This window comes from Pieris napi, chromosome 16 (genome assembly GCF_905475465.1).
Source record: "Pieris napi chromosome 16, ilPieNapi1.2, whole genome shotgun sequence".
Classification (NCBI taxonomy): domain Eukaryota; kingdom Metazoa; phylum Arthropoda; class Insecta; order Lepidoptera; family Pieridae; genus Pieris; species Pieris napi.
Window position 1 is genome coordinate 49667 of NC_062249.1, and position 25417 is coordinate 75083.

General features: G+C 34.9%; 3 protein-coding genes across 7 annotated transcripts; 1 reads left to right on the top strand and 2 right to left on the bottom strand.

Moving 5' to 3' along the window:
* Nucleotides 1-5073: 5073 nt before the first annotated feature.
* On the top strand, nucleotides 5074-7104 carry LOC125057258 (chitobiosyldiphosphodolichol beta-mannosyltransferase). 5 transcript variants are annotated; one of them, XM_047660840.1, is made up of 4 exons: nucleotides 5075-5222; nucleotides 5985-6244; nucleotides 6510-6795; nucleotides 6866-7104. In XM_047660840.1, exons 2-4 carry the CDS (start codon nucleotides 6115-6117, stop codon nucleotides 7077-7079), a joined length of 630 nt encoding a protein of 209 aa, XP_047516796.1. In that variant the 5' UTR covers nucleotides 5075-5222; nucleotides 5985-6114; the 3' UTR covers nucleotides 7080-7104. The 5 variants fall into 5 exon arrangements, with proteins under 5 accessions (XP_047516795.1, XP_047516796.1, XP_047516794.1 ...); XM_047660838.1 differs by having other exon boundaries at nucleotides 5077-5814; XM_047660842.1 differs by having other exon boundaries at nucleotides 5089-5199.
* Nucleotides 7105-7196: 92 nt separating this feature from the next.
* LOC125057260 (NHP2-like protein 1) lies at nucleotides 7197-8043 on the bottom strand. The gene is made up of 2 exons (XM_047660843.1): nucleotides 7807-8043; nucleotides 7197-7631 (listed from the first exon to the last, which is right to left on the bottom strand). Exons 1-2 carry the CDS (start codon nucleotides 7807-7809, stop codon nucleotides 7242-7244), a joined length of 393 nt encoding a protein of 130 aa, XP_047516799.1. The 5' UTR covers nucleotides 7810-8043; the 3' UTR covers nucleotides 7197-7241.
* A 5253-nt stretch (nucleotides 8044-13296) lies between these two features.
* Nucleotides 13297-24116, bottom strand: LOC125057367 (cleavage and polyadenylation specificity factor subunit 4). Its single transcript, XM_047661021.1, has 4 exons — nucleotides 23892-24116; nucleotides 23498-23774; nucleotides 13646-13886; nucleotides 13297-13574 (listed from the first exon to the last, which is right to left on the bottom strand). The coding sequence occupies exons 1-4, from the start codon at nucleotides 23992-23994 to the stop codon at nucleotides 13320-13322; spliced, it is 876 nt and encodes a 291-aa protein (XP_047516977.1). The 5' UTR covers nucleotides 23995-24116; the 3' UTR covers nucleotides 13297-13319.
* Between the last annotated feature and the right edge of the window lie 1301 nt (nucleotides 24117-25417).

Genomic DNA, 25417 nt, shown 5'->3' on the forward strand with positions numbered 1-25417 from the left:
TTTGATTGTACTTTATTATTCTTTCATCCAAATTAAGAAGAAAAAAATAGGGTGCGTGTACTTATGTACGCGCGTAAGAAGTTATACTTCTTTGGCTCTCTTTATTTTTTTAAATATTAAATAATTAATAATAAATATTTAACGTTAATAATTTAATAATATTTAGTATATTATTCAATTATTAATTAATATTTATAATAATTATTATTATTATTTATTATTTTATTATATTATTCATTCAATTTAATGACTAGGTAAGTATGTTTCATAACCTTTTAACTAAGTAACAATAGGGTTTGTGTGAAAGCATTGCTAAATTTCTTTGAAAAAATAATTAAAACTCCTTTATTTGTTTAAAAGGTACTACAAAGGTCATTATGGTCATTCAAAATTCTTGGCATAGCTGCTAACTTCACGCATATTCTACTTCTTTTACTTGTAGATTGTCTTATTCCCATCTCGCTCGCGCACGCTCGGCGCCCGGCTGGTTTAAAAACTTCTGATAATTTGATAATTTTGTGTCAAAAATACAGGATGTATTTGTCCCCCACAAAAGAAACTTTTTCGTCATTGAGGATTATTATCAGAGGAGTAGGTCTCGTCGTGCACAGTTTGTGGTTTGGGACAGACTAATATAGGTTCTTTTTCAACGGCATTTAAAAACACAGTATGGAAGCTTTGAAAGTTGATCTCTGCAGTTTCTAGAGAGTGCTTGGTTGTAAGCTTGATCATGTGTTAGAGTTAAGTTTTCTAAAAGCCTTTGTCTAATTTTATGCGATGTTATACCTACATTTTATGAGATGATAGGGTATGAAAGCATCACGCACGCTATCGTTATTGTTTGTTTCTGCATCAACAGCCGCAAAGTCACAATCTTTAGAAAGTAGTTTCAAAGCTTGTAAATATATGTCAACACTTTCTTTGTTTCCTTGTTGCTAACATGTGTCTAGCAAAAATCAGATTTTTTTGGTTTTACATACAGTTTTTGCAGTATTGTGATCGCTTCTTCGTAGTTCTTCTATATATGTAAATATTTGGTGATATATGATTTACCAAAAGCTAAAAGTTTACGCTGTCCCATTTTTCTGGCGGAGGAACTGACTGTGCATCTGTTTCTGGAGCGGTTGGTTTCTGCACGGTAATGAAACTTTCAAAAGTCTTATACCAGTGTATCCAACCACTCGTACCAGAGCTATTTGACGGAACGATATCATCTAATCTTTCAAGGAGAAGATATTTTTATCCATGTTGCTTTTAAATTGAAATAAGAGAAAACCTTTAAAGAATATTAGGTTTTTATAAGCTAAATTAACAGTAAAATATTTTGGTACACTACAAAACTTTCAAGTAAGAAGTTGGCATCACTGTAAATGGCACAAATTTAGTATACTAAAGACTAGAGGTTTTTATACTTTTAGTTGTGTTAGTTTAGTTGATCTAGTTCTTAGGGTAGGAAATTAAACACTCCAATGATGACTTGGTTTACTATCTTTCACACACTGACCCTACGTAAAATGTATAAACACCAACTTGAACAAAGGAATAGCCTGTGCGCATGTGTTACACTTGTTTTTATCATCTCGTCCCCACTCCGACTCGACCTTCCTACTTCGGGCAGTTATTCGAGTCAATTCGTAACAAATCGTAAATAACCGAACGAGTCCAATGAGTAATTATTGCACATGCGCACTTGTAGCAAAAGAATATGTTTCATAAATTATTTAGAATATTATTAAATAAATAATAAAAGCTAACAGTTGATTTTAATAAATCGATTATACTACTCACCGAAAAATAAGAAAGTTAATGGTTATAAAATATATTTATCACAGAAATATGTAGGTTATATATTAAGGGAATAAGTATTGTTCTGAAATATTAAACCAATAATAAAATTTTATTTTTTTTAGTAATTTTTATATTTCATCGTTTTTCATCTATCATTTCCAGTTCTTGTGATTTTGAAGCTGTTGATTGTCCATTTTCTCTTTTTTTTCGCGAGAAGTCGCTCGTGTCTAGCTAAGGCCATTTGTGATATCTCTTCTTTTTGTACACGGGGGAAAACTTTTGGGACATACGCGGGGCTGTTTTCAACGTTAGACTGTTTTCCTCCAATAAAATGAGCACTGCAGATTCGAGTGCTCTTACTCGGCTGCCACGGTTTGTTATCTAATGTTTTAAAAAAATAATAAAAAATAAAACGTATGGCATAAAAACGGACAATTTGGAGTTAGTATATTTTCGATACGTTTCCGGTATCAACTCGTCATAATAAATATTTACTTACATTCTTCTGACAGCTTTTATCCATTCATTTCTTTTTTTAATTTCCCAATTCCGTCTAGGAAACGAATAAAAATAGTCCAGTCATAATAGACAAAAATAAGTCATAACTTAGCCAAAATTCGCATAGAGCTGAAAATTGGCAGAGACGTTAAATACATCATTATAAATGAAATGTCAAAAATCCCCTTCGATCCTACTTCTGCAAAAATTTTTATTCAAGGTGAAAAGTATAAAATTAAGGTTTTTTCCATTTTTCTCGAAAACAGTTAGTATTATCGTGAAAATAGATCAGACATAAGTTGTAGATCATACAATTCTCTACAAAAATAGTTCAGTCACTTTTTCTCTTATGACTCACCATTCATGAGATATCGCGGTTTTAATCATTAGAAAATTCATATTTTACATAATATGCCCTAAAATGCAGTCTGTATACGTCACCGGACGTTCAATATAAATGAAAATAAGAAACTATTCGTTTGTGTAAGTAACTTGTATATTAAATGAGGATTTTAAAATATAAGACTATACTGTCAGTCCCTAATTCCCTTCGTCGGTAACCTTAAGTAAAATCTGCTAGCTACGTCATTGTTTGAGTGTGGAGGGTCGCATACCTGCCTATTTTTGAAGGAAGTAAATGAAATGACTCAGTATATACCTACTGTTAGTTTTGAAAATTCCTGTGCAGTGAGCAGACGTGCTTATTGGTAATATTTTCAATTTTAATTTGTGCTGTTAAATAATTTAAACAAAATGTCAGAAGTTTGATTTATTTGTGATAAACCTTTGAAAGAAAGTGAAGTAGTTGTTGTTGATCGTGGAATGAAGACTTTGATTGATGCAAGTGTTGAAAGAAATGATATTTTTTTTGAATACTTAAAAGACAAGCAATCTGTGACAGTCCACGTGCAGTGTCGTAAAATGTATACTCGAAAGAGTAGTATTGTTGCAGCTAAAAGATAGCGCGAGACAGAAGAAGAGAGCACGAGTAAGTGAGCCAGATTTCAACTTTAAAAAATGTTGTTTATTTTGCGGCGATGAAGCAAATGAAGAAGCTGAAAAGAAGAAAGCGCAGAATGTTCGTCGTAAAATTTATAAAGTATCTACACTTGAATTTAAAGATTCCATTTTAAAGGTAGCTCGGACTCGTTCTGATGACGTAGCAAAAGTTGTTATTGCCCGCATTGGGTATGAATTTGACTATTGGGTATGAAGTTGCTGCTGAAGCTAAGTACCACAATAACTGTTATAATATCTTTCTGAGACCTACCACGGGATATAAAGTCGGTCGTCCCGAAGATGATTCAGTAAACTTGGCGATGGAGGAAATATTTCAGTACATTGAAAATAATGATGATTGCCAATTTTCATTACAAGAATTGAAAGATATCGGCAAAAATCCAACTATAGATAATAAAACAATTAAAAGAAGATTAAAGTTAAAGTATGGTGATAAAATTATTATAACTGAGAAGAAAAGAAGCTTAACAATTATCTATTTTATTGATAATCAGTACGATATTCTTAATAAAGCTTGGTATGAAAATAAAAAACAAAATACAAACTAAGAACGATTCAGAATATTGAAAGCTGCTGCAGCAATTATTCAAGAGGATATTCAATCTGTAGTGATTGATAATGATAATTATCCCCCGCCGAGTCAAATGTTTGAAAATATTAACAAAGATATTCCGGAGTCCTTGACTTATTTTTTTGGAGCAAGTAATTTTAAAAAATCGACGATTTAAAGTAGATCATTTGAAATTAATATGTACAACTATCAGCCACTGTATAATGACTGCTGTTCGGCCTAGGTCTTTCAAATCAAGATTGCAATTGGGTTTATCAGTTTTTTTTCATCGACGATTTGGATCAAAACGTCTTATACAGATTTTTTCGCCTTTCGGATTGTGTGCATCATATAATGATACTATTATGTATGAGGCAGCAGCAGTTCTGCATCGTCTACCGCATATTTTGCCACCAAAAACTGGCACATTTATTCCGTATGTTGCAGACAATGCTGATATAAATGTACATACCTTAGACGGTCATAATACGCTTCACATCATGGGGATCATTAAAATTATTACTCCAAAAAGTTCAGTTATAGCAGAAGAGCCTATATTACGAACAAACATACTTCCTTCAGCGCAACATTTTGCAGAAAAAGCTCATGTGCCAATACAAGTCTATCAAACAGATAGTATGGTAGGATATAGCAAAATAGCTGTGCAGGATTTTGATTATAAAAATAATACAACAACATCTTTACTTAAAAATGCGCCAAGTACATTACCTCATAGGTGGTGCGGAAATGTGTGCATATTATGTAAAATATGAATTTTCTAATGATTAAAACCGCGATATCTCATGAATGGTGAGTCATAAGAGAAAAAGTGACTGAACTATTTTTGTAGAGAATTGTATGATCTACAACTTATGTCTGATCTATTTTCACGATAATACTAACTGTTTTCGAGAAAAATGAAAAAAACCTTAATTTTATACTTTTGACCTTGAATAAAATTTTTTGCAGAAGTAGGATCCTACTTTACAAATGCCTATTTTGACTGGACTAAAAGTTAATCCACGATTGCGAGATTGGGAATTTTTACATCCCACAACACAACAGTATAAAATATAAAAAATACTTAGCATTTTATATTTCATAATGCTAAGTATTTTTCATCCTCAAATGGGTCAAATTTGTCCCTTTTTCGGTGGAGAACTTTGTTAGAAGCAACACTTATGAAATGTCAGAATTCTTAATCTACGGAATGAAAAATCAGACTATATATATTATGTGATATGATATATCGCAAAAATACAAATAGATTTAAGATTATAGAAGTTCAGTTCTAGTAAACTGTTAAGGCAGGACTAAGGAGTCTAATAACAAATCTAAAATAAGTAGGGAAAAATTGATTGACATTGTAAATATTACAATTTACTATTTACGAATGCAATACAAATTATCATGTCATTAGAAAACGCTCTAGTCTCGGTAAAAGTGGTAGTTTTAGGCGATATTGGTAGAAGTCCACGTATGCAATATCATGCCCTGTCTCTGGCGAGTTCGGGAATAAAAGTGAATATCATAAGTTATACGGAAACTAAGCCTTTGCATGATGTTGAGCATAATGCCAATATTAAAATAACAAAATTGCATCGTCTAGACATAGGAGGCCCTAAGTTGATACAGTATTTTGCCAAAGCATTATGGCAGAGTATAAGTTTACTTTTAACATTATTTATAACGGGAAAATGTGATTTTGTGATGTGCCAGAACCCACCTGCCATACCAACTTTGCCAATATGCAAATTTTATTGTCTGATTACAAAAACAAAATTTATAATTGATTGGCACAATTATGCTTACTCAATTATGGCATTATCTTTAAAATCTGATCATCCCCTGTTAAAATTGTCTTGTAAAATAGAAAAGTGGTTTGGCCAAGGTGCAGACAACAACCTCTGTGTTACTTATGCCCTAAAAGAGGATCTTTTAGAGAAATGGAGTATAATGTATGTACCTATCATGATAATAAAAATTAAATGCTAACACAAAAAGCAAAACTTTAGACACAAAAGAGTACTACAACTTGTTTCTTATATCTTTAATAATAAGAACCACCATCTCTAGCCATGTTGTAGGCAGTTTTTTTATAGACAAATAAATGAAGGTATATTTTCAGCGCAACTGTTTTGTATGACAAGCCACCAAGAATATTTTATCCACTCTCACAGGAAGAAAAACACAATTGGTTTGTGAAATTAGGAAAACAATATGAAGAATTTACAGACTTAAAAGCTGTCAATCCCAAGATGAAGACAGCATTTACAGAAGTAGTTGACGGTAATGTGACTATGAGGAGTGACAGACCGGGTTTGTTGTTTAGCAGTACAAGCTGGACACCAGATGAAGACTTTAGTATATTGATGGATGCCTTACAAGGTCCTTAAGTATAGAGGTCATATTAAATTACTATGTAATATTTTCCCTATATTTTTTATTCCTTACAGTCATAATAACTCAAAACCCACAGTTAATCACTACAATTATAACGACGTAAATATTGGGTTACCAGTCTATAGTTAGTATATTCTTGGTAGATTCTAGTATAAATCACAGTTATGTCCAAAAATAAACACACGGATTACCAAATGGAACACTACTAACAAACGCAGTCGTTTTTGAAATACTCAATATTTATTTACAGTTTATGAAACAACCTATAACCTGTCAAGAAAGATGCCCAAATTAGTTTGTGTGATAACTGGTCAGGGTCCTATGAAGGAGTATTATAGAAACCAGATTGCCTTGCGTAATTGGAAAAATGTCACTGTCATCACACCTTGGTTGGAAGCGGCCGATTATCCAAAAATGGTAGCCAGTGCAGAATTAGGTGTGTGTCTCCACACTAGTTCATCAGGATTAGATCTACCAATGAAGATAGTTGATATGTTTGGTGCTGGACTCCCAGTTGCTGCTTATCAATTTAAATGGTATAATCTTATCAAATGTCAAATATAACTTAATTAAAATATTTGTAATATTAATTTGCTATTGTTTCAGTTTAAGTGAACTTGTACAGGATGGTATAAATGGATATACATTTCAAAATAGTGCTGAATTATCAAAACAAATTGTTGGTTGGTTTGAAAATTTCCCAAACAACAAAGAGCAAATTAAAATTGCTGACAAAATGAGGAGAGAATTGATCAAGTTTCAAGAATCGAGATGGGAAGATAACTGGAATTTAAGGGCCAAGAAATTTTTTGAATTGTAAATTTGTAATATAAAACATTTTCTTAGTAAGCATTTTATTTTGAAGGCAACAAAAAGAGGGTATAAAGATATTCAATAATCAAATATTGATATGATCATAAAAAATAAAACACATTACTTTATTTGATACTTTGTATTAAAAAATAAGCTGTACACATACATCTTAAACTAAAAGTCTTTCAATTTCTTGTTGAATGCTTTGTATTTGTGGCTTTAATTGAGAGCCCTCGTTAATGGTAATTGAGCAAGATATAATGGGACGAGATACACCACATGCGCGCCCCAAAGCTTGCTTCGACCTTACAAACACATACGGAACATTTTTATCTTCACATAATATTGGAATATGCAAAACAATTTCTAAGGGTTCTGCATCTGCTGCCATTATTATAAACTCCGAGAGACCCCTGTTTAGAGTTTTAGTAGCTTCATTAGCACCTTTACGGAGCTGTTTATAATTTGCCGCTTGTTGTACCAGATTTAAAATTTTTGCAGTCAGAGCTGCATCTGCTAATGGGTAAGCTTTAGGATTAACATTAGCTTCCGACTCACTCTGAAAATGTTAAACACATCTACAAAATCTAACCTAAAACAATAACCTCAAAAAGCAGTAGCTAATAAAATTTTGTAATAAGGTTAATAATATGCATTGGCGTGCGGTGTAGAAATTATTATGAGGCTTTTTTATGGGATTTATTATTACGGAATACATGAGAAGTCGAACTTACCATATTGAATTAGTTACCGCGTGTTAAACAATATTAAATATATCGGCCTCTCAGCGATTTCTCGCTTCACTGAGGGAAATGGGAAACGACTACTTCAGTGTTCACCGAGTCCAAATTTACAATAGTACTTTTATTCATTAATGTTACTTATTATAAGAATTTATATTTCCTTCGCAATAACACAGACGTTAAGAGTTAAGACTTTAAAGTATAACTATAAACTATAAAGTAGTAAGTAGTAAGTACGATTAGATAGAATCACAAATACAGATGTGGATAGGGTAGATCTGTGCACAATCTAGAGGGATGTCAGTTTGAGAACGATTAATTGAAAAATACAATATTATTCTGGGCCAAAAATCTATTTTTTAATTACATAATATATTATTAAATTGCAGTATTGAATCGATCCAGTGAATCAGTATTTCGCCTTTGAAAATCACCAATTGATTTTTATTATTTGGCTGTAAGCCATACATTTATTTATGTTTTATTGAAGTTAGACTTCTTTTAGCGCGTTAGGGAAAAATGATGAGAGTAAATTTTTACGATGCGCGCGCACACCGTCACAAAAAACTGACACCTTGAAGTTAATTATAGTCAAAATTTTAGAGTCGTTTTTTCTACCAACATAGAATAAGGCAAAAGATAAAAAAAAATAATATGATTTTTATCTTGTTACGCCAAAGAAGTATATCTTCTAACGCGTGTACATAAAACACAGACGATTTTTATTTATTTAATTTTTTTTACTATTTCATTAGTTGAATGTACCCGTAATATTATCGTGCTGCCGGGTAAAGTGTTAATTACTCAAAAAGTCGTTTCTTTTTCTGAAATCTGTTTTCTTTATATCACATTCTTTGCTTTGCAATGTATTTTTGTATTTATACAAATTCTCTGACTAAGAAAGCTCAGGATCACCAAGCAAAGCCTTTGGGTCTGATTCAGTCTGTATTTACCTGATCGAATTTTGTTTTTTAAGTTTGTTTGCTAGCTGCAACATCAATTTTAGATCTTACGAGTAGGTAGTTGTTTACCTTAATAATTATGCCTATACTGTACTGGAAAGAACAAAGAACTCTATGATAAATCACGATTAATAGCCAAGATATTCCTATATGTGTATCGTGGATGTATCTGTTCCTTGTGAGGGCCTTTTTTCATTGCCGGCAACATTGAAAGTTGTGAGTGGAACTGCATGGGTCCAAATAGACAAACTGTTATTTTATATAATTTTAGATATAAAGCATTGGGAACTTTTACTGTTATCTGATCTGATTTTGTAATAATAATAATTCTTATTACCGAATTCACAGAACTAAAAAAAACGACGCGTTGCACTCGTTGCACCGGGAGTGCCGGCAGAAGTGAAAACTTGAATATTAACGTTGTGCATTTTTGATATTTTGGAATAGTTATGGAATAATTTTGCACGAATTGCTTTAATTATCTGTATAAAAGTACTATTATTTTTGTGGTAGAATACAATATTTATTTATTGGGCTATCGTACACAAACATGACAATTTATATTACATTAAATACGCCGCGCCAGACTGTCTACTCTTCGAGTACGATATGGTACTCGTAGTCCTCGACCCTACTCACTCCGAGTGGGAAAAAGATTTTTAACCTTCGGGAGTGCTGTAAGCTCTCGGGGTTGAGGGTTGAAACTCCCCTCAAACACTCTTTCACACGGCAGTGTCATCGCTGCCAACTCTACGGGCACGCAGCCCGTAACTGTTTTGCAAGGGCGCGGTGCGTCAAGTGCTTAGGCGACCATGGCACCTCGGACTGCAAGCGGACTCTTCCGTGTGCTGAACCGCCGGCATGTGTGCTTTGCGGGCAACATGGGCACCCTGCGAATTATCGCGGTTGTCCTAGAGCCCCCAAGGCGCATAAGCCATCGTCTAGGCGCATGGTGGGTCGCGACGCGGCCCGTCGTGGCACGGGAGCAAAGCCCTCATACGTGCCGGCCCCGCCTCCCGAAATTAGTCCATGGGCCAAGCCTCCCGTTACGGAGGGCCCTCCCCAACTCACGGCAGAAGCCTTCCCACCTCTGCCATCAAAATCGGCAACCGCAGCGCCTTCCCAGGTCCCTGCGCCAACCCCTATCATAAAAGAGAGGCCCACTTTAAAGGCGAGCCCTCCTACTAAAGCCCTCAGCCCTCCCGTGAAGGCAACTGAGGAGTCAGGCAGCGTCCGAGACGCTTTTAATCTTGCGTTCAGCGTAATAGACGCTATAGGCTTAGACGCACTCGTCGCATTCGCGGAGGCCCTTAAGTCCGCTAAAACTACGTCCACCAAGGTGGAGGTAATAACCGAGCACGCCCTGCTCCTTAAGTCCGTGCGGCAATTTGTAGAATCCGACACACCGTAATAGTTACGACCATATTACCCCTTCCCGACATAAAAGGCTTTTAGGAGGCCCAGGTACACATATACACTAAAGGATTCGGATGATCCAATTACCGTAGCTAACAATAAATTAAAAGCCGCCCGCGCGGCCAGTAATAATAATCAAATAGCAAAACACAGATTGGGGTAAAAACCGCCTTCACCGGGGAAGGCGCGGATCTTTAATTCGCACTTCGCTCACTCCAGTGAGCTTCCGTCCTGCCCTTCAGGCGATTGCGACGACCCCGCGACGGCCCAAGCCGAGGTTCGAGTCTCACAGGAGACGCCCTTGCGCTAGTTGCGGGAAAAACGCCAATTCTGGCAGAGCTACGCTCGCCAACCAGCCCGTGCTGAGCTGTAAAGGCCCTAAAGGCCAATAGCGAGATTCCATTAAAAAAAAAAAGTCTACTCTTCATCCGTCTTACGAATTTTCGATTATAGTGCTTTTCATGAAAGAAGTCCCGCGGTGATTTTTGGAACTAAATTTGACAGGTCGGCAATGTTGTCATTCGTCGATGTTATCAAGTTCGTTTGTTGTGGTAGATTTTTGTGAATTTTTAACTAGCTTAGTGCATTTTGAAGATTGATTACAATGCAAAAGTTCGGCTCGAGAAATTATATTAAAGGTGAAAGAGTTCTGTGAAGCGGAACATAAGAATCAAGGTGTTTTAATACCACTAAACAATGTTCGGAAGAGAGTTGCCGCCATAACAGGTACTTTTTAGAGTTGCCATTTAATATTTTTTTGCTGCATTGGTGGGACTTTTATGGTATAAATTAGTTTTTGCGACAAAATTGAATAAATACATAACGTGATGAAACTAGGTAACTGAAATTAAAACATATATTACATATTACATAAGCATTATAAACTTAAACTTACTTATTATTTTTAATTGTTCATAATTTAATTGCAGGTGTGTCAGAGAAAACTGTAACAAGAATTACAAACGAAGGTATAACAGCGGCGTGTACTTCGAAAAAAATTGTAACCCAACAATTATGCAATAAAACTCTGAATAAAAAATTGTATTGCTTTTCTTTACCCTCATCTTTTCCCTTATTTTCTCATCTTTTCCCTATAAGTAGGTAGAACACCGCTAATATAAGTAAATAAAAATATACTTTTTATATAACAGAAATATTGTGTCATCGAAGTATGCAGAAAATAATATTATTTGATAAATTACATCTGCTAAATGTAAATAAAATAGGTAAATTTTGTACTCATAAATGGCAACATTACGTCATGCGATTGCAGCGCCGCGTCTGGGGGACTTCTTTCATGAAAAGGACTATAGTTCACGTGTCCTAACGCGAGTTTAATTTTTTTTACCCATTCCAAAAAAAGAGTACAACGCCGCTAAAGAAGTTTTCACTTCAAAAAATTACTGATAAAAGATTTACTATGGTATGTTTCTAGTTTTCCATAAAATTGATTCATATAATTTACATTATAAATGCAAACTTGAAGGATTTTCTAGACCTCACTTTTTTGTGTATCGATTCATCCGCTTACGATTCCAATAGATTTTAGGATCTCTATCATTTTCAGAAATAATTGGCATCCCTACAAGCTAGAAGACTATTTATATACCTACTATTAAACTCAAACAATTTGAGCTAGAGTTATTATGTATTACATTTACATTGGATCTGTGAAGATGAGCACAGAGGTCAACTCGAGATGAGAATAAGTAACCTCTAACGGCTAACCGGTCACAACTCGCACCAGTCCACCTTCGGATTTTGATTTAACCTAATTACCTCAAACTGATCTGTAAATTGGGTATAGGGCGCAAAACTTTAGGAGTTTGAATTTTTTAAATAATTAATTACAATAAAAACGTATTTTTATTAAAATAAAGCATATAAGTTCATTTATGTAGTAGCGTCTCCGTATTATTTTTGCTAATGCTATCGCTGAGGCACTGGCTTTTCCCCCTGCCTTAATCGTATTACGATCGGGGTCTAAAATCGATCTTTTCAGTTTGTTTGGTGCGTATCAAAAAAATTTAGTTATTTCTTTTGTTGGATTTTATAATTTTCAGTATTTTTCCGATCTTTTCAGCCAATGCTAAAAATCTGGATTCTCTAACCATGAACATAAAATTTGTGCATGTATTTTTTTCTTTACAAAATATCTCTCCAACATTGTAGACGTTACGTTACTTTAATTATTAAGGTGAGCAAAGCGAAGTCAGCCCTGCGATTCTGTAACTCACTTCACGAACTCACACAGCGGTTTTCGCATCGGCGGTCTCTCTCAAATCAGTCGTGAAGCAGTCATTTTATGATTTGGCATTCTGAAAAGGTGGGAGCTTGTACTTTATTGTTTATCAGAATGCCAAATCATAAAATGACTGCTTCACGACTGATTTGAGAGAGACCGCCGATGCGAAAACCGCTGTGTGAGTTCGTGAAGTGAGTTACAGAATCGCAGGGCAGCACTACTACAACCGGTACAATTTCTCTTAAAATTTATTATTGATATATGTATGTATAAACAAAAAGTATAAAAACATTAACAACTAACGTAATAATGTTTATGTAAAATAGCGCCATCTATTAGAAGTACTTTTAACTACGATATGATTTTGGTTCATGTAATTTCGTGTTTGTGGCGCGGTATTCTTGAATTTAAATAAAATTAAACGCCACGAAAACGTACATGTATTAATAATGTAAATGACAGAAAATAAAACTAAAAAAGTCTGATTTTCTTTAAAGTAATCAAATTGGTCTTTCATATAACAGAAACGTTAGCAAAATTGATAATACTACTAGTATATTTGAAAAACCATAACCAAAAGTTATTTATAAATACATTTATAATAACATTACAATTTATAATAACAAAGCAAAGCTGGTTATTTAAAGTTTTAAAAGAGCACATTAATAGGAAAACGAAAACAAAGTTTAGTATAGTGTGTCGATGAGTTATGGCGCAATCTGACTTGAAATAAATAGGTTAATTCAGGAAATTCGAACGTTTTTTATCTAATAATTGATTGCAGTAACATTGTGACTATATTTTTCTATAATCATTAATTGTACACCTAAGAAAGTGGGACACATAATAAAAGGCATCTTTAGGGACATTAAAAGTTATTATTAATTCGATTTTTTGAACACGTTATTATTGTTTTGGCCGGGCTGATTTGATAGAAAAGCGAGATGTCCCTTGGGACACTTGTTAGCATAGTGTCCTTTTGTCCCGCATTTGAAGCAAGTCACTTCTTCTAGAGGCTTATGCATCATTCGCTGCATTCTGTGTAGAGTTTGTTGAGAATCTTCTTCTCCCACTTGTTTTAAATAACCTAAAGCCCTGTACCTGGCTTCTTCTTGTTTCTGAGCAACTTCTCTTTGCTGAAAATAATGATAAGCATTGAAAACACGGCAATGCACAAAAATACAATTAAAGTATTTACTTCACTTACATCAGGAGGAAGTTTATGACAAGTGGAAGCTTTGTGACCAACTTCTGAACAGTAATGACATACTGGAAGTCGTTTAGTGTCCTTAGTCTGCTCGGGAGGTGCTGGCAACTCAAATCGCGGATGCATGTACTTGCAGCTTGCACCGTCAGGGCAGAATCCAGCTAAATAGTTCGTACAAAGGACACGCCTAACATGCCGGTGGCGACAATGTGGCCCATGTCTACAAAAACCTCTATCGTACCTGAAATTTATGAGACATTAAAATTAATAATAGAAATAGCCTCAATTTTTTCTCGGAACAAGCCGGACTGAAGCCACACTTAGTAGTTACAAAAGATTCCGCCCGTTGCCCTCCTAATTATTTACAAACTAGATGAAAACCCGGGTTCGCTCGGGTGAAATTTGATACACATCTAGGTGCAAAATATAGGTAGATATTTCTGTAGTCATCGGTTCTCAAAGAATATTAAATATAGATTCGTATAGCATCGTTCGTTGTGTTTAATAAATATAGTAAATAAAAACTGCAAAAGTTTTTACACAAATTATTTTTATTTTAAATCAACATTCAAAACAAAACATATTTATAAGATTTTACTCTCTGTAAATCTCTTTTTTTTAAGCACTCAGTCTTTTTCTCTACTCTACTAAGTACTTACTAATTTTAAAAATAAAAAATTAAATTGTGTCGATAAACGATAACAACCATAGAAAAAAGAATACTAATCATAACCATAAGAGTTGAAGTTTTAGTTCAAATGTCATTTAGTTTCGCATAGTGATTTATTCGTTTGGGTCACACACATCATGCCGAAAATCGTAAGTATTTCATAAACTGTTTCGTTGGTCGTGTCTCTGTCTTCGTTTATTATTATTTGTTTGATGATACCTGATCATTTTGTTAACAGCCGAATTTCCTTGCATTTGGTAAACATTGTCAAAAAGGAGCCCCCTTGCTTGAGCAGCTTCTCGAAATGATTTGTAAATAATATTTTCATAAGTTCTAACATCTCTGAAGCAAGTCGGCCCTTTGACGTGAAGAAGTAATAGCCGGAGATAATATCGTTCCCGATCAGAAAAGGAATAATTATACATTCTTGCAATTACTTTATCAGACGCTGACTGAGATATTCGTGGTTGCCACTGTCCATGGATAAATCTGAAATGTGTCGGAATTTCAGTGTAAAGATATTGTCGAGCACTTTCTTCTGTTCTGTTTAGTTCAAAAAATGATAATAATGTTCATTTTCCAGCAGATCTAGCTGTTGCTTCATGAACGTTCTGACTTCTGATCTGTAAATACGACAGTTTGTTGGTTTTCCAAATGAACACCTAACTGTATAATTGTGTGACTCATTCTGTGCATTGAAAATTCAAATATTCGCCAAACTGATTCAGGGGCCGAAACATACCTGGTATCAATATAAGCCTTAATTTCATCATGGCGTTCATTGCTTAATGTCGATTGATCACTGGACTCTTGTGGCGCTACTGTGATTTGTATCTTTGCTCGGTCATGACCTTTATAAATATATTTATTTATATATTTCACACTTTTTACGCTTGAACAAATTTCAACATTTATGTGAGCATTAAATTTTTTACATAGATAGGGATTGTATGGCACCACCCATCTGTTATCACACTCGAAATACTTCTTTTTTATTATTCTTCCGTCGTCTCTTCTTCTTATTATAGCTTAACCTCCATTTTGGGTACCATCTCTAGTTTCTTCGCAAAATGTCTTTGGGTAGTTTTTAGAACATTTAGAGGCAGTTCCATCATTTTTCATGCAAGGTGAATTCATATATCCAGGACCACATGGCCCATGGATCATATTTTTTGACACAGTCTGAAAAAGTTCCTGGTCTTTATCTGGGTCAGGTATTTCTGCACACACAAATTTATCATAATCCACTGATGACCTTGGTTTATCTTCATTTCTTAGAATAATAAGCATATGCGCATGTGGAAGCCCACGTTTCTGAAATTCAATGGTGTAAAACCACGCACTCGGTATTTCCAAAAATATGTTTCCTTGTAATGTCATCTAAAAGTTCCTGATAGGGTGGACTAGTGGCTAAAGCAATTAATTAAAATGCAAAATAAATTGTAAAACAATGTGTTTACTTGTAAGAGAAAATATATGAACTAAACTAAATGACACCGCACATGTAAAAATAAAATAAAGATATTCTAAATTTAAATGCAGTGCATCAAAGACAATTATATGTGGACAGCACCATGACCTTCCAACACCTTCTCCTGATGTTCACTCATGTTGCCGAAACACGTTTCTATATATGCATTAATCTTGCACAGTGTCTTTCAAATTCTATTTTTGATAATGGTTTTGTCATTATGTCAGCTAACTGAATTTCTGTGGGACAGTAGCTAATATTTATTGATCCATGCACGAAATGTTCATGTATGAAATGGTACCGCACGTCTATGTGCTTCGACCTTTTGTTGAAGGATCCAGACTTCACAAGTTGAATCGAACTTTGATTATCAACATGCAAATTTATTTTTATGTCCAAACCGGTTATTTCCTGTAATAGAGATTTGAGATACAATGCCTCTTTGCAACAGTCTGCTGCGGCTATGTACTTAGCTTCAGTCGACGATAGCGCTACTATAGGCTGTCTCTTGGATGCCCATGATATTGGTCCATCGGCTATCATTAGCACGGAGCCAGAAGTGCTTCTTCGCGTCAATGGGTCTCCAGCATAATCTGAGTCGCTGTAAGCATCGATTTTCTCTATTGGTTTGTTTCGTTTGAACAAAATGCCTTTCTCTTTGGTTCCCACTAAATATTTGAATATTTTCTTGACTTTTGTGACGTCTTCTCTAGTGGGGTTTTCGACCTTCCTGCTAACTTGATTGACCGCTTGTGCGATATCCGGCCTGGTTCTGGTAGACAGATACAGTAAACTTCCCACTGCTTCCCTATAGGGATATTCCTTCTCCTGGGCAGTTTTCTGTGTAGACTTTGAATCGCTACTTGCGGGCGTGTCACAAGGTTTGGCATTTTTCATGTTGTATTTGTCCAGTACGTCATTTATGTAGGATCTCTGAGTAAGAATTATTCCTTCTTTTGAGTTTTTTATTTCCATACCCAGATAAGTACTTGGATTTTCATTATTTTTCATTTCAAATTTGGTTTCAAGTTTCTTCAAAATAACTTCGATCTTTTTCTTATCTTTTCCTATGACAAGTCCGTCATCAACGAATAGTCCGAATATTATTGACTTATCTTCGTTTATGAAAACGCATCGATCTGTTTTGATTGTCTTGAATCCTAAATCAAACATCGCTTGGGTAAAAGTTTTGTTCCATGTAAATGGAGCTTGTTTTAGTCCGTACAACGATTTTTTTAATCGGCAAGTTTGCCGTAAGTAAGTTGAAGTAGTTACTTCAGTAGTATTGCAGTCAGTCTCATAGCCAACAGGTAATTATTCAACATATTAACTTCATCTGATAACTCTCCGTATAAGAAAGCTGTCTTGACGTCAAATGTCATGAAGTAGTAAGATTTAGATGCGGCAATTGCTAATAAAGTTTTAATGCAGATTGACTTACTACTGGGCTATAAATGTCTTCAAAATCCAGGTTTCCTTTCTGCTCGCATCCACGTACAACTAATCTAGCCTTGTACGTACCGTCATCTTTAATCCGAAATACCCATTTGTTCGATAGTATTTTGTGTCCTTTGGCTTCTGACTTGTCAACAAATACCCAGGTGTTATTTTTCTGTAATGATTCCATTTCAGATTGTATAGCCTTCTCCCAATTTCGTCTGTCGGTGCCAGTCACAGCTTCTTTATATGTGAGTAAAGAGCAGTCATAGTCGTCATTATTTAATTATGTTAACATGGTCACGCAGCGACTTAACTCATAATCTTTGGTCCATGCTGGTGGTCTCACGTCTCTTTGTGGTCTTCCACTTGAGAAAGATCGTTCATCAACAGGATCTTGACTAGAGCTGGAATAAAGGGGGTTAGATTCCTGAAAAGGTAAGTTCTCATTAATTTTGTTTCTTGTTTCTTGAATTTCTATTTGTTCTGTTTCAGGTTCTGGAGTAAGATCTTCGCGTTTTTCAGCAGGAGTACCGCCATAATGCATCTTTTCGATTACTTTTACGTCTCTGCTGATAATAACATCATTCCTTTCGGGTACATAGATTCTAAAACCTTTTGTATATTCCGCATATCCCAAGAATACTCCTTCTGTGGCTTTGGCTGTGAATTTTCCTCTTCGTTTTTTGTTCATCACAAACGCTCTATATCCGAATACGTGTAGGTGATTTCCTGATGGTGTTCGTTGTACCCATTTCTCATATGGGGAATTGCCTTTGAGAGCTCTTGCTGGGCTTCTATTAATTAAATAGTTTGCAGTGTCATCATCATCATCATCAACAGACATCTGGCTTTATCCATCAGCGACCGATTTTTCCTTTCACTCATGCCATTTTGCTGTGGGGTATAAGGTGCAGATAGTCTTCGGCTTATACCTATCTTTAAGGAATTTGTCAAACGATTTAGACCTAAATTCGCCTCCATTATCAGATTGTAGATTTTGAATTTTCTTCTTATGAAACAGTTCAACATAGTTTTTATATTCCTTGAATTTATCGATTACTTGGCTCTTTTCTTTTAAGAAATATACACAGCAGTATCTTGTATAATCGTCAATAAATGTTACGAAATACTTTGATCCGGCCATTGATTCATTCTCAAATGGGCCACACACGTCACTGTGAATTATCTGGAGCACTTCGGTTGAGATTATTTGTCCATGGCTTTTGAATGGTAGAGTGGAAAATTTTCCTTTGATACAAGTCTCACAGGTTACCAAAGTTTTTTCTTTAAAGTCAAGTCCTCGCATCATTTTATTTTTAACCATTTCTTTTAGGTCTCTTTCATTGACGTGACCTAATTTCTTGTGCCATTTCATAATTTCGCTTTCATCACTAGGCGTGAAATTTGCTGTCTCTTCCGGTTTATCAAATTCAAGATAGTATAATTCATTTCTTCTGTGAGCTTTTAATACAGTTTTCCCGCCTTTTTTGACACTGGCTTGTTCCTTTTCAAATAGAACCTTATAGCCATGATCCGTAATTTTGCTCGCAGAAATTAGATTATTCGACAAATCAGGTACATATAATGTGTCTGAAAGACTAATTTTATTACGTCTATCCTTTGTATAAAGTTCGGCTTTTCCTTTCCCTTTAACTTCGGTCGTATGCTTTTCTGAGGCTAGCTTTAGAGTGTCAGTCGCGGGGATTAAGTTATGGAGTACACTTTTATCACCCGTCATATGTGACGTACACCCACTGTCAAGACACCATAAACTGCGTTTACATTTCGACGTTCCTGCTGTTAAACAGATGTTATAAGTCTTTTCTTGATCTTTAGTTTTATTGGGATTATTGGGTCTCTTCTTTGACCAACAAGCTTCTATGGAATGCCCTTTCTTATAACAATTCTTGCAAAATTGTACCTTTTTCTTCGTCTTTGTGTAGAATGCTTCTGAAGTCTGAGGTTCACTCGCTTCAGTTTGCCTTCTTGCGTCGTATTCTTCTACGATTTAAATTTTTAAATTTTCAGGACTTGACAGAATATCTCTCGACTCAATTGCCGTTCGGAAGCTATCGAAATTTGTAGATAAACTGTATAACATCATTATACTTAATAACTCTGGATGAATTTTGACATCCATGTCTTCTAATTTACCTACTACATCCATAAAATTACTGAGATGGTCTCTCACGTCTTCTTCTGGAGTCATTTTCTTTAATACTAATTGTTTTAATAGCGTAGCCTTTCTTGCCGGCCCTGAACTTTGATATATAGACTTAAGTTTGTCCCATACCTCCTTAGATGTATTACATCCTTTAATTTATTTTAGTTCTTGTGGAGATATTAGTAAAATTAGCTCTGACCTTGCCTTTAAGTCTTCCTTTAGGAATGCACTCTTTTCTTCGGCAGTCGTAGTTGCCCCGTTAACGTTTTTTTACCATTAGCGTATTCCCACAAATCGTCTCTTATGAGAATCGCCTGTGCTTGTAAGCACCAGGTATCGTAATTCGATTTTTTTAATGGTTCTATGCTTCTGATACTCGAGCTCATTTTAAAATTTGTATTTTCTCATTTACTTATTATTTTAAAATATGCTTCTTTCATTTTTCACTAGATATATATCCCGATATATTTATCTAACCACGCTCTGCTACTACTGATAGGGTGGACTAGTGGCTAAAGCAATTAATTAAAATGCAAAATAAATTGTAAAACATTGTGTTTACTTGTAAGAGAAAATATATGAACTAAATTAAATGACACCGCACATGTAAAAATAAAATAAAGATATTCTAAATTTAAATGCAGTGCATCAAAGACAATTATATGTGGACAGCACCATGACCTTCCAACAGTTCCTCCAATTTAAGTTTAAAAATTCTGGCAATTAAATCGGGTCTATGTTCTTTTTTAGTGTTTTGTAAATTATCTAAGATTTCCTGCCAATTCGGATTGCATGTTATAAATAAGTCTGGTTTACCATACTTGCATACAATTGCCATAGAATCCTGATAATTTTGCATCATGTGCCGAGGGCTTCCCACATAAGTTGATGGCAATATTATCATTTTACCAATGCCTTGACCCATTTCTCTATGATTATTGTACAGGCTATCCATTAAATTGTTATAATTGTCAGCTCTGAGCTGTTTTTGATTCATTCGAAGAAACAATAATCGTTGAGATTCAATCCTAACATGACATGACGTTTGAAACTTCAACTTTTATAGTTATGATTAGTATGCTTTTTTCTATGGTTGTTATCGTAATCGGCCAATCTCAGGTTTAAAGAAAAAACGCAAAAAACCTTCAAAGAGTATATCATAAAAAGTGGCAAACCCAATATTTTGCTTCACACCAAAGATGGAGACATGCAGCGGTTTGTTTGTCAGTGCCATCGGAATTTATATTTAACGAAATTCTCCATAATCCAAATTTTGCGGATATATGTTGTCGACTCAGAATCAATATTTTTTTATGTTTTGTTATTCATATAAGGTTTCGATCGAGTCTACCGTACCCCTTGACGAAATTATTAATATAGATATCTATCTCGCTTCATGCACTTTAAACATGTACCTCCAATCCAACCCGACTTCACCATCCACGGTTGGCTCGTACATCCTAACCGCTTCTCATTCATCCACCTAATTCCCCTTCGTATCCTCTTTTAACCCACATATCTCACTATTAGTTATCCTATCACGCAGTTACAACACACATAATTACCACAAATAATTATTTCTCTGCCACACCAAACATTTACTACCGTACATTGAAGTCGAGATAAGCACTCCCCTATGTATGTGGATAGTCCACATGCTGTACATTAGAAATTACTTGGCTACACATAATGGAATGCAACTCTATTCCCGGCCTTCACTCATATTTCTATATCATCCTTGAACTTTCCATCTGGAGTAAACAGACAGCCGAACTTATCCACTTTTCAGAAGATCTCTTGATCACTCCATCTATCATAATATTACATGTCGTACTTTGTTGTGGATAAAATTAGTAGCCTGAATTTAAGATTTACAACTGGTCAAAGTTCTTTAATTTTGACACTCACTATCCGATCATCAAAACTCTAACAGACAGAAAAAACAGCAATTGTATGATACAATTAGTTTTAAGGGTGTAAATCAAGTCAATCTTGCAATTTCGGTCCGGTTTTCTACATGCACAAATTGCATAAATAAAAAAGTGAAAGAATGAGTGTACCTGTGAATAATATTATAATAAGGCTAAGTTCAGATGACCGCGCGTAGCCGCGCGTCGCCGCGCGGTTGGAGCATTCACATGACGGTATATGTACGCGCGGCAGTGTGGCTTAAACATTGATTGACTATGGACGTGGAGGAGGCAATTTGCTTATGGATTTTATATAGAAGACTGAGACGTCGCAGAAGAAGACAAAGACGATACTGGGTGCATCCAATTTTAAGTGGCAGACTTTCTTCCAGCCTGTTTGTCACTTTGTATCCCGACTTGAGGGTAACCTCAAGTCGTGTAAACGAAGATAATTTTTTTAACTATTTCCGGATGTCAGTTGCATCCTTTGATTTTTTATACGATTCTATTGAAAATGATTTAAAATCCAGTGAAGATGCTATAAGATATTGCATATCAACAAATACTTAGTGCCATATCTTCGGTACTCTTCATCGATCTATGTGTCTTTCCGTCTCAAGCCGCGCGGGTCAATTGAACAGGTCGATACAGGTTTGCAAAACTTGTGCCGCGCGCGGCCGCGTGGAAGCGCGCGGTTCAAGATCTTGCGCGCGGGTCGGAACGCGCCGCGCGTTGGCGTGCGGTACCGCGCGGTAATGTAGACGATAATTACCGTTTATATTGATCTTGTACCGCGCGGCCATATGAACTAAGCCTAATGCAATACTAGGTAGGTACGCAAATTGTATCAGTCAGTGAAACAAAATTCTGTGTTTAATATTTTACTAATTTAAAAAAGGGGAATTTAGAGGCATATGCACAAGCTTCCTCTTGCTGTTCAAATGTGCCTATAAATCCTATCTATAAGTTCGCGATTTTCGTTTACGTAATGTGTATTACTTCTACATACATAGTAACCTATCGCAACAATGCCTAATTTTGCAATTTAAAACAACTACAATGTTATTCTCACAGATAGAGGTGTATTCTATTACTGATCAGTATTCCTTTTTTTTTTTAATTTACAAATCTATCCTAAAACCAAATTCATAGGTAAAGTGATTCAAACACTTTTATATTGTTTCACTATAATTAATATTTTATAAAATTATACAACTTACTAAACACATATGCAAATTATGTAGTTAAGTTATGTTTTAACAATAAATTTGGTTCTTTTGCTTTAAGCGTAGGCACAGGCACACATCAAACTCAACTCTCATTCATGAATTTGTTGCAATTAAATTAAAAGTGCTATAAATTTTTTTGTTTGTTAAAGTATAGTACAGCACCATCTACTACCAAGTAGTGTGTTCTATTGATTATGGCTAGACACTACTAACTAATTTGTTTTAATGTTATCTACTGGTACCTCTTTACAATTTTTATTTAAACCAAATTTTTTAAGTTGTAAAGATATGAAATCAGTGCTACCAAAATTTTGCAATGATTGTAATTTTGTTTATGATTTCTTCTTCAAATTATTATATCATATTTTCAATGGGGCCAACCAATACCAAACAATATCAACCAATAAGAAACCAATAAAAGCCAAATTTTCAGGACATTTATTGTTATACTATAATATATAAAATTATATGTTCTAGCTTATCAGACTCGTAATCATGCTTTGTTGCACATTCCTCACACGAACACCTACTCAGTTTTATACCACGCAGCCCAGACATACAACACCCACTATTCAAGCCTCGACTTGTTAACCAGATTTGTGTTATGGTCATGATATCATATCATGAGCACACCTAACATACATACCTTTACTTTCACACCATTACATAACACAGCCGTATATAGTTTTACTTAGTAAAATATATTTAATAGTTTTTATTGAATTTTCTTTCTGTTAATGTTTGAACCTATTTGTATATCTATTATATTTGGCTATATATTTAGTATAATTGTTTTTTGTTATAATTTATGTTAGCTGTAGGATTAAAAATAAATAAATACCAACATTGCTGGTCTGGTAATCTACCTAGACCAAATCACCAGCTACAAAAATGATTGGTATTTCAATAATTTTACATGTGAAAAATAGGGTGTGGGTGATAGAATACAAATAATCTTAGAAACTTACCAAGGACAGTCTTTGATTTTGCTTTCTGGGTCAATGTGAAGAAATGGACACTCCTTATTATGACAAGCATTAAATCTAGCATAAAAGTAACATTCAGGCATTTTAGTCATATCATATTCATGTAAAAATTCGCACTGATCCCCCTTTTTACAAAGCCCTCGCAACCAATGTTTACACACCACAGTCCGATCACCACGAACATGCCTGTAAGGACACCGGGGTCCGTTATTACAACCTCCAGATTGTCCAAAAAACTCACAAACCGCCGCTGTAGACTCTGAAAGAAATATTGTTTGTGTAGCTGACTTTTTAAATACTAATTGAACTTTACAAATGTGGCAATTATTATTTATGGTATTAAATTCATGTTTAATTGTGAAATTGCTTAACTTACTATCCATTCCTGGAAATGGCAAAGGCAACGCTCCATACTGCTGTTCGAGAGCATAATCAATATCAAATTTAATATGATCAACATTTGCTACTATAACTTCCATGACTTATTGTTAATAGTGTCAACTTAAAATTATGTGTTTTTTCTGTTGTGGTTGCATTAACGAATTAGGCATTAGCCACTATTTTCTCTCTTATCTTCTCTCTATGGCCGGTAAACAGCTGTCAAATGTCAATGCACAGCTTACTTATAAGTTAGAACAAGTCTCAGAGTAAGTACATATAGACCATACATAGATCCACAATTTTTTTTTTTTAATAACTGTTCAACTGAAACTGATCCACTATGATTGATTTTCAATTATTTTTACTATTAAAATCGTTTAAAGAAATCGATAATTTTTACATCCCTATTAATTTTATAAAGGCAAACGGCCATTTCAAATGTGGATTTTGCTAGAACAGTGTGTGAACAGTCTTACAGTGCAAAATTTTCGTTAGAAATCCGATTCTTTATCAGTATTTTTTTAAAACTTGACTTTACATACATACTAGACACTGATTTCTTGCGATCATTTTCAAATTTCCTGTAAAATAGGTGAGATTTAAAATAAAAAAAATCCGGCGCGCAAAATTTGTGGGGGGTGATTACTATACCCCTCCTCACCCCCTCTCAAACCCCCAATTTGGGTTCATCGTTACCAATGAGGTTATTTAAAAAAATATTAATATACTAACCTAACCTAACCTAACCGAACCAAATAATAATTTGTTTTTTGGACAGCTCCGGCGCTACGGGAAATGCAGCCCTTCCACCCTTGCGTACCAAAGCACAGGCATTTTATTCAAGCCTCCGCAACCTTAACCGCTACGGCTTGCATACAGCATAATGGCAGTGCTTAGTTACAGCGGGTGGGTGCTGCTCTTCCTCCGCGTCTCCGATTATTTATATACATTCTAGAGGTAGGGCAGACAAGACGTGGGGTGGATTGTGGGGTGCTCTGATTCATGAATACAATAATTGCAATTAAGTTTTCAAGTGTAAACAGTTGCATACAATTATTGAACGTCAATTATTGCGCTTCATTTATTGCATTCAATTATTGCTCTGGTATGTACAAGAAAATGGCATCATGTAAATGGGCCTTTAATTCTTGGGTCTATTAACATCATCATTAAATTTAGCACCCAAATTTTTCATCATGGCGAAGTTGGCGGGATATCCACTATTTATTAACAGTGAGAGATGAGATTTTGTATCTTCTTGAAATTTGTTGTTTTTATGGAAATGTCGAAAAAGACACCTCGTCCCGAGCGAGAAATATTGTTTTAAAACAAAGGAAGAACGTGTAAAGCAAACTAAATCTTTAATTTTAATGAGCGAGGTAGACTTGACCAGTAAGTTGGACTGAGTGGTTTTGATACTTTTAGTTTTCTTTGTGGGTGTTTCCACTACTACTATACGGTGAAATGTGAATGGTAGCTGAGGGCACATCGAATGATGGTGTGTTTTCCACACCTCTACCA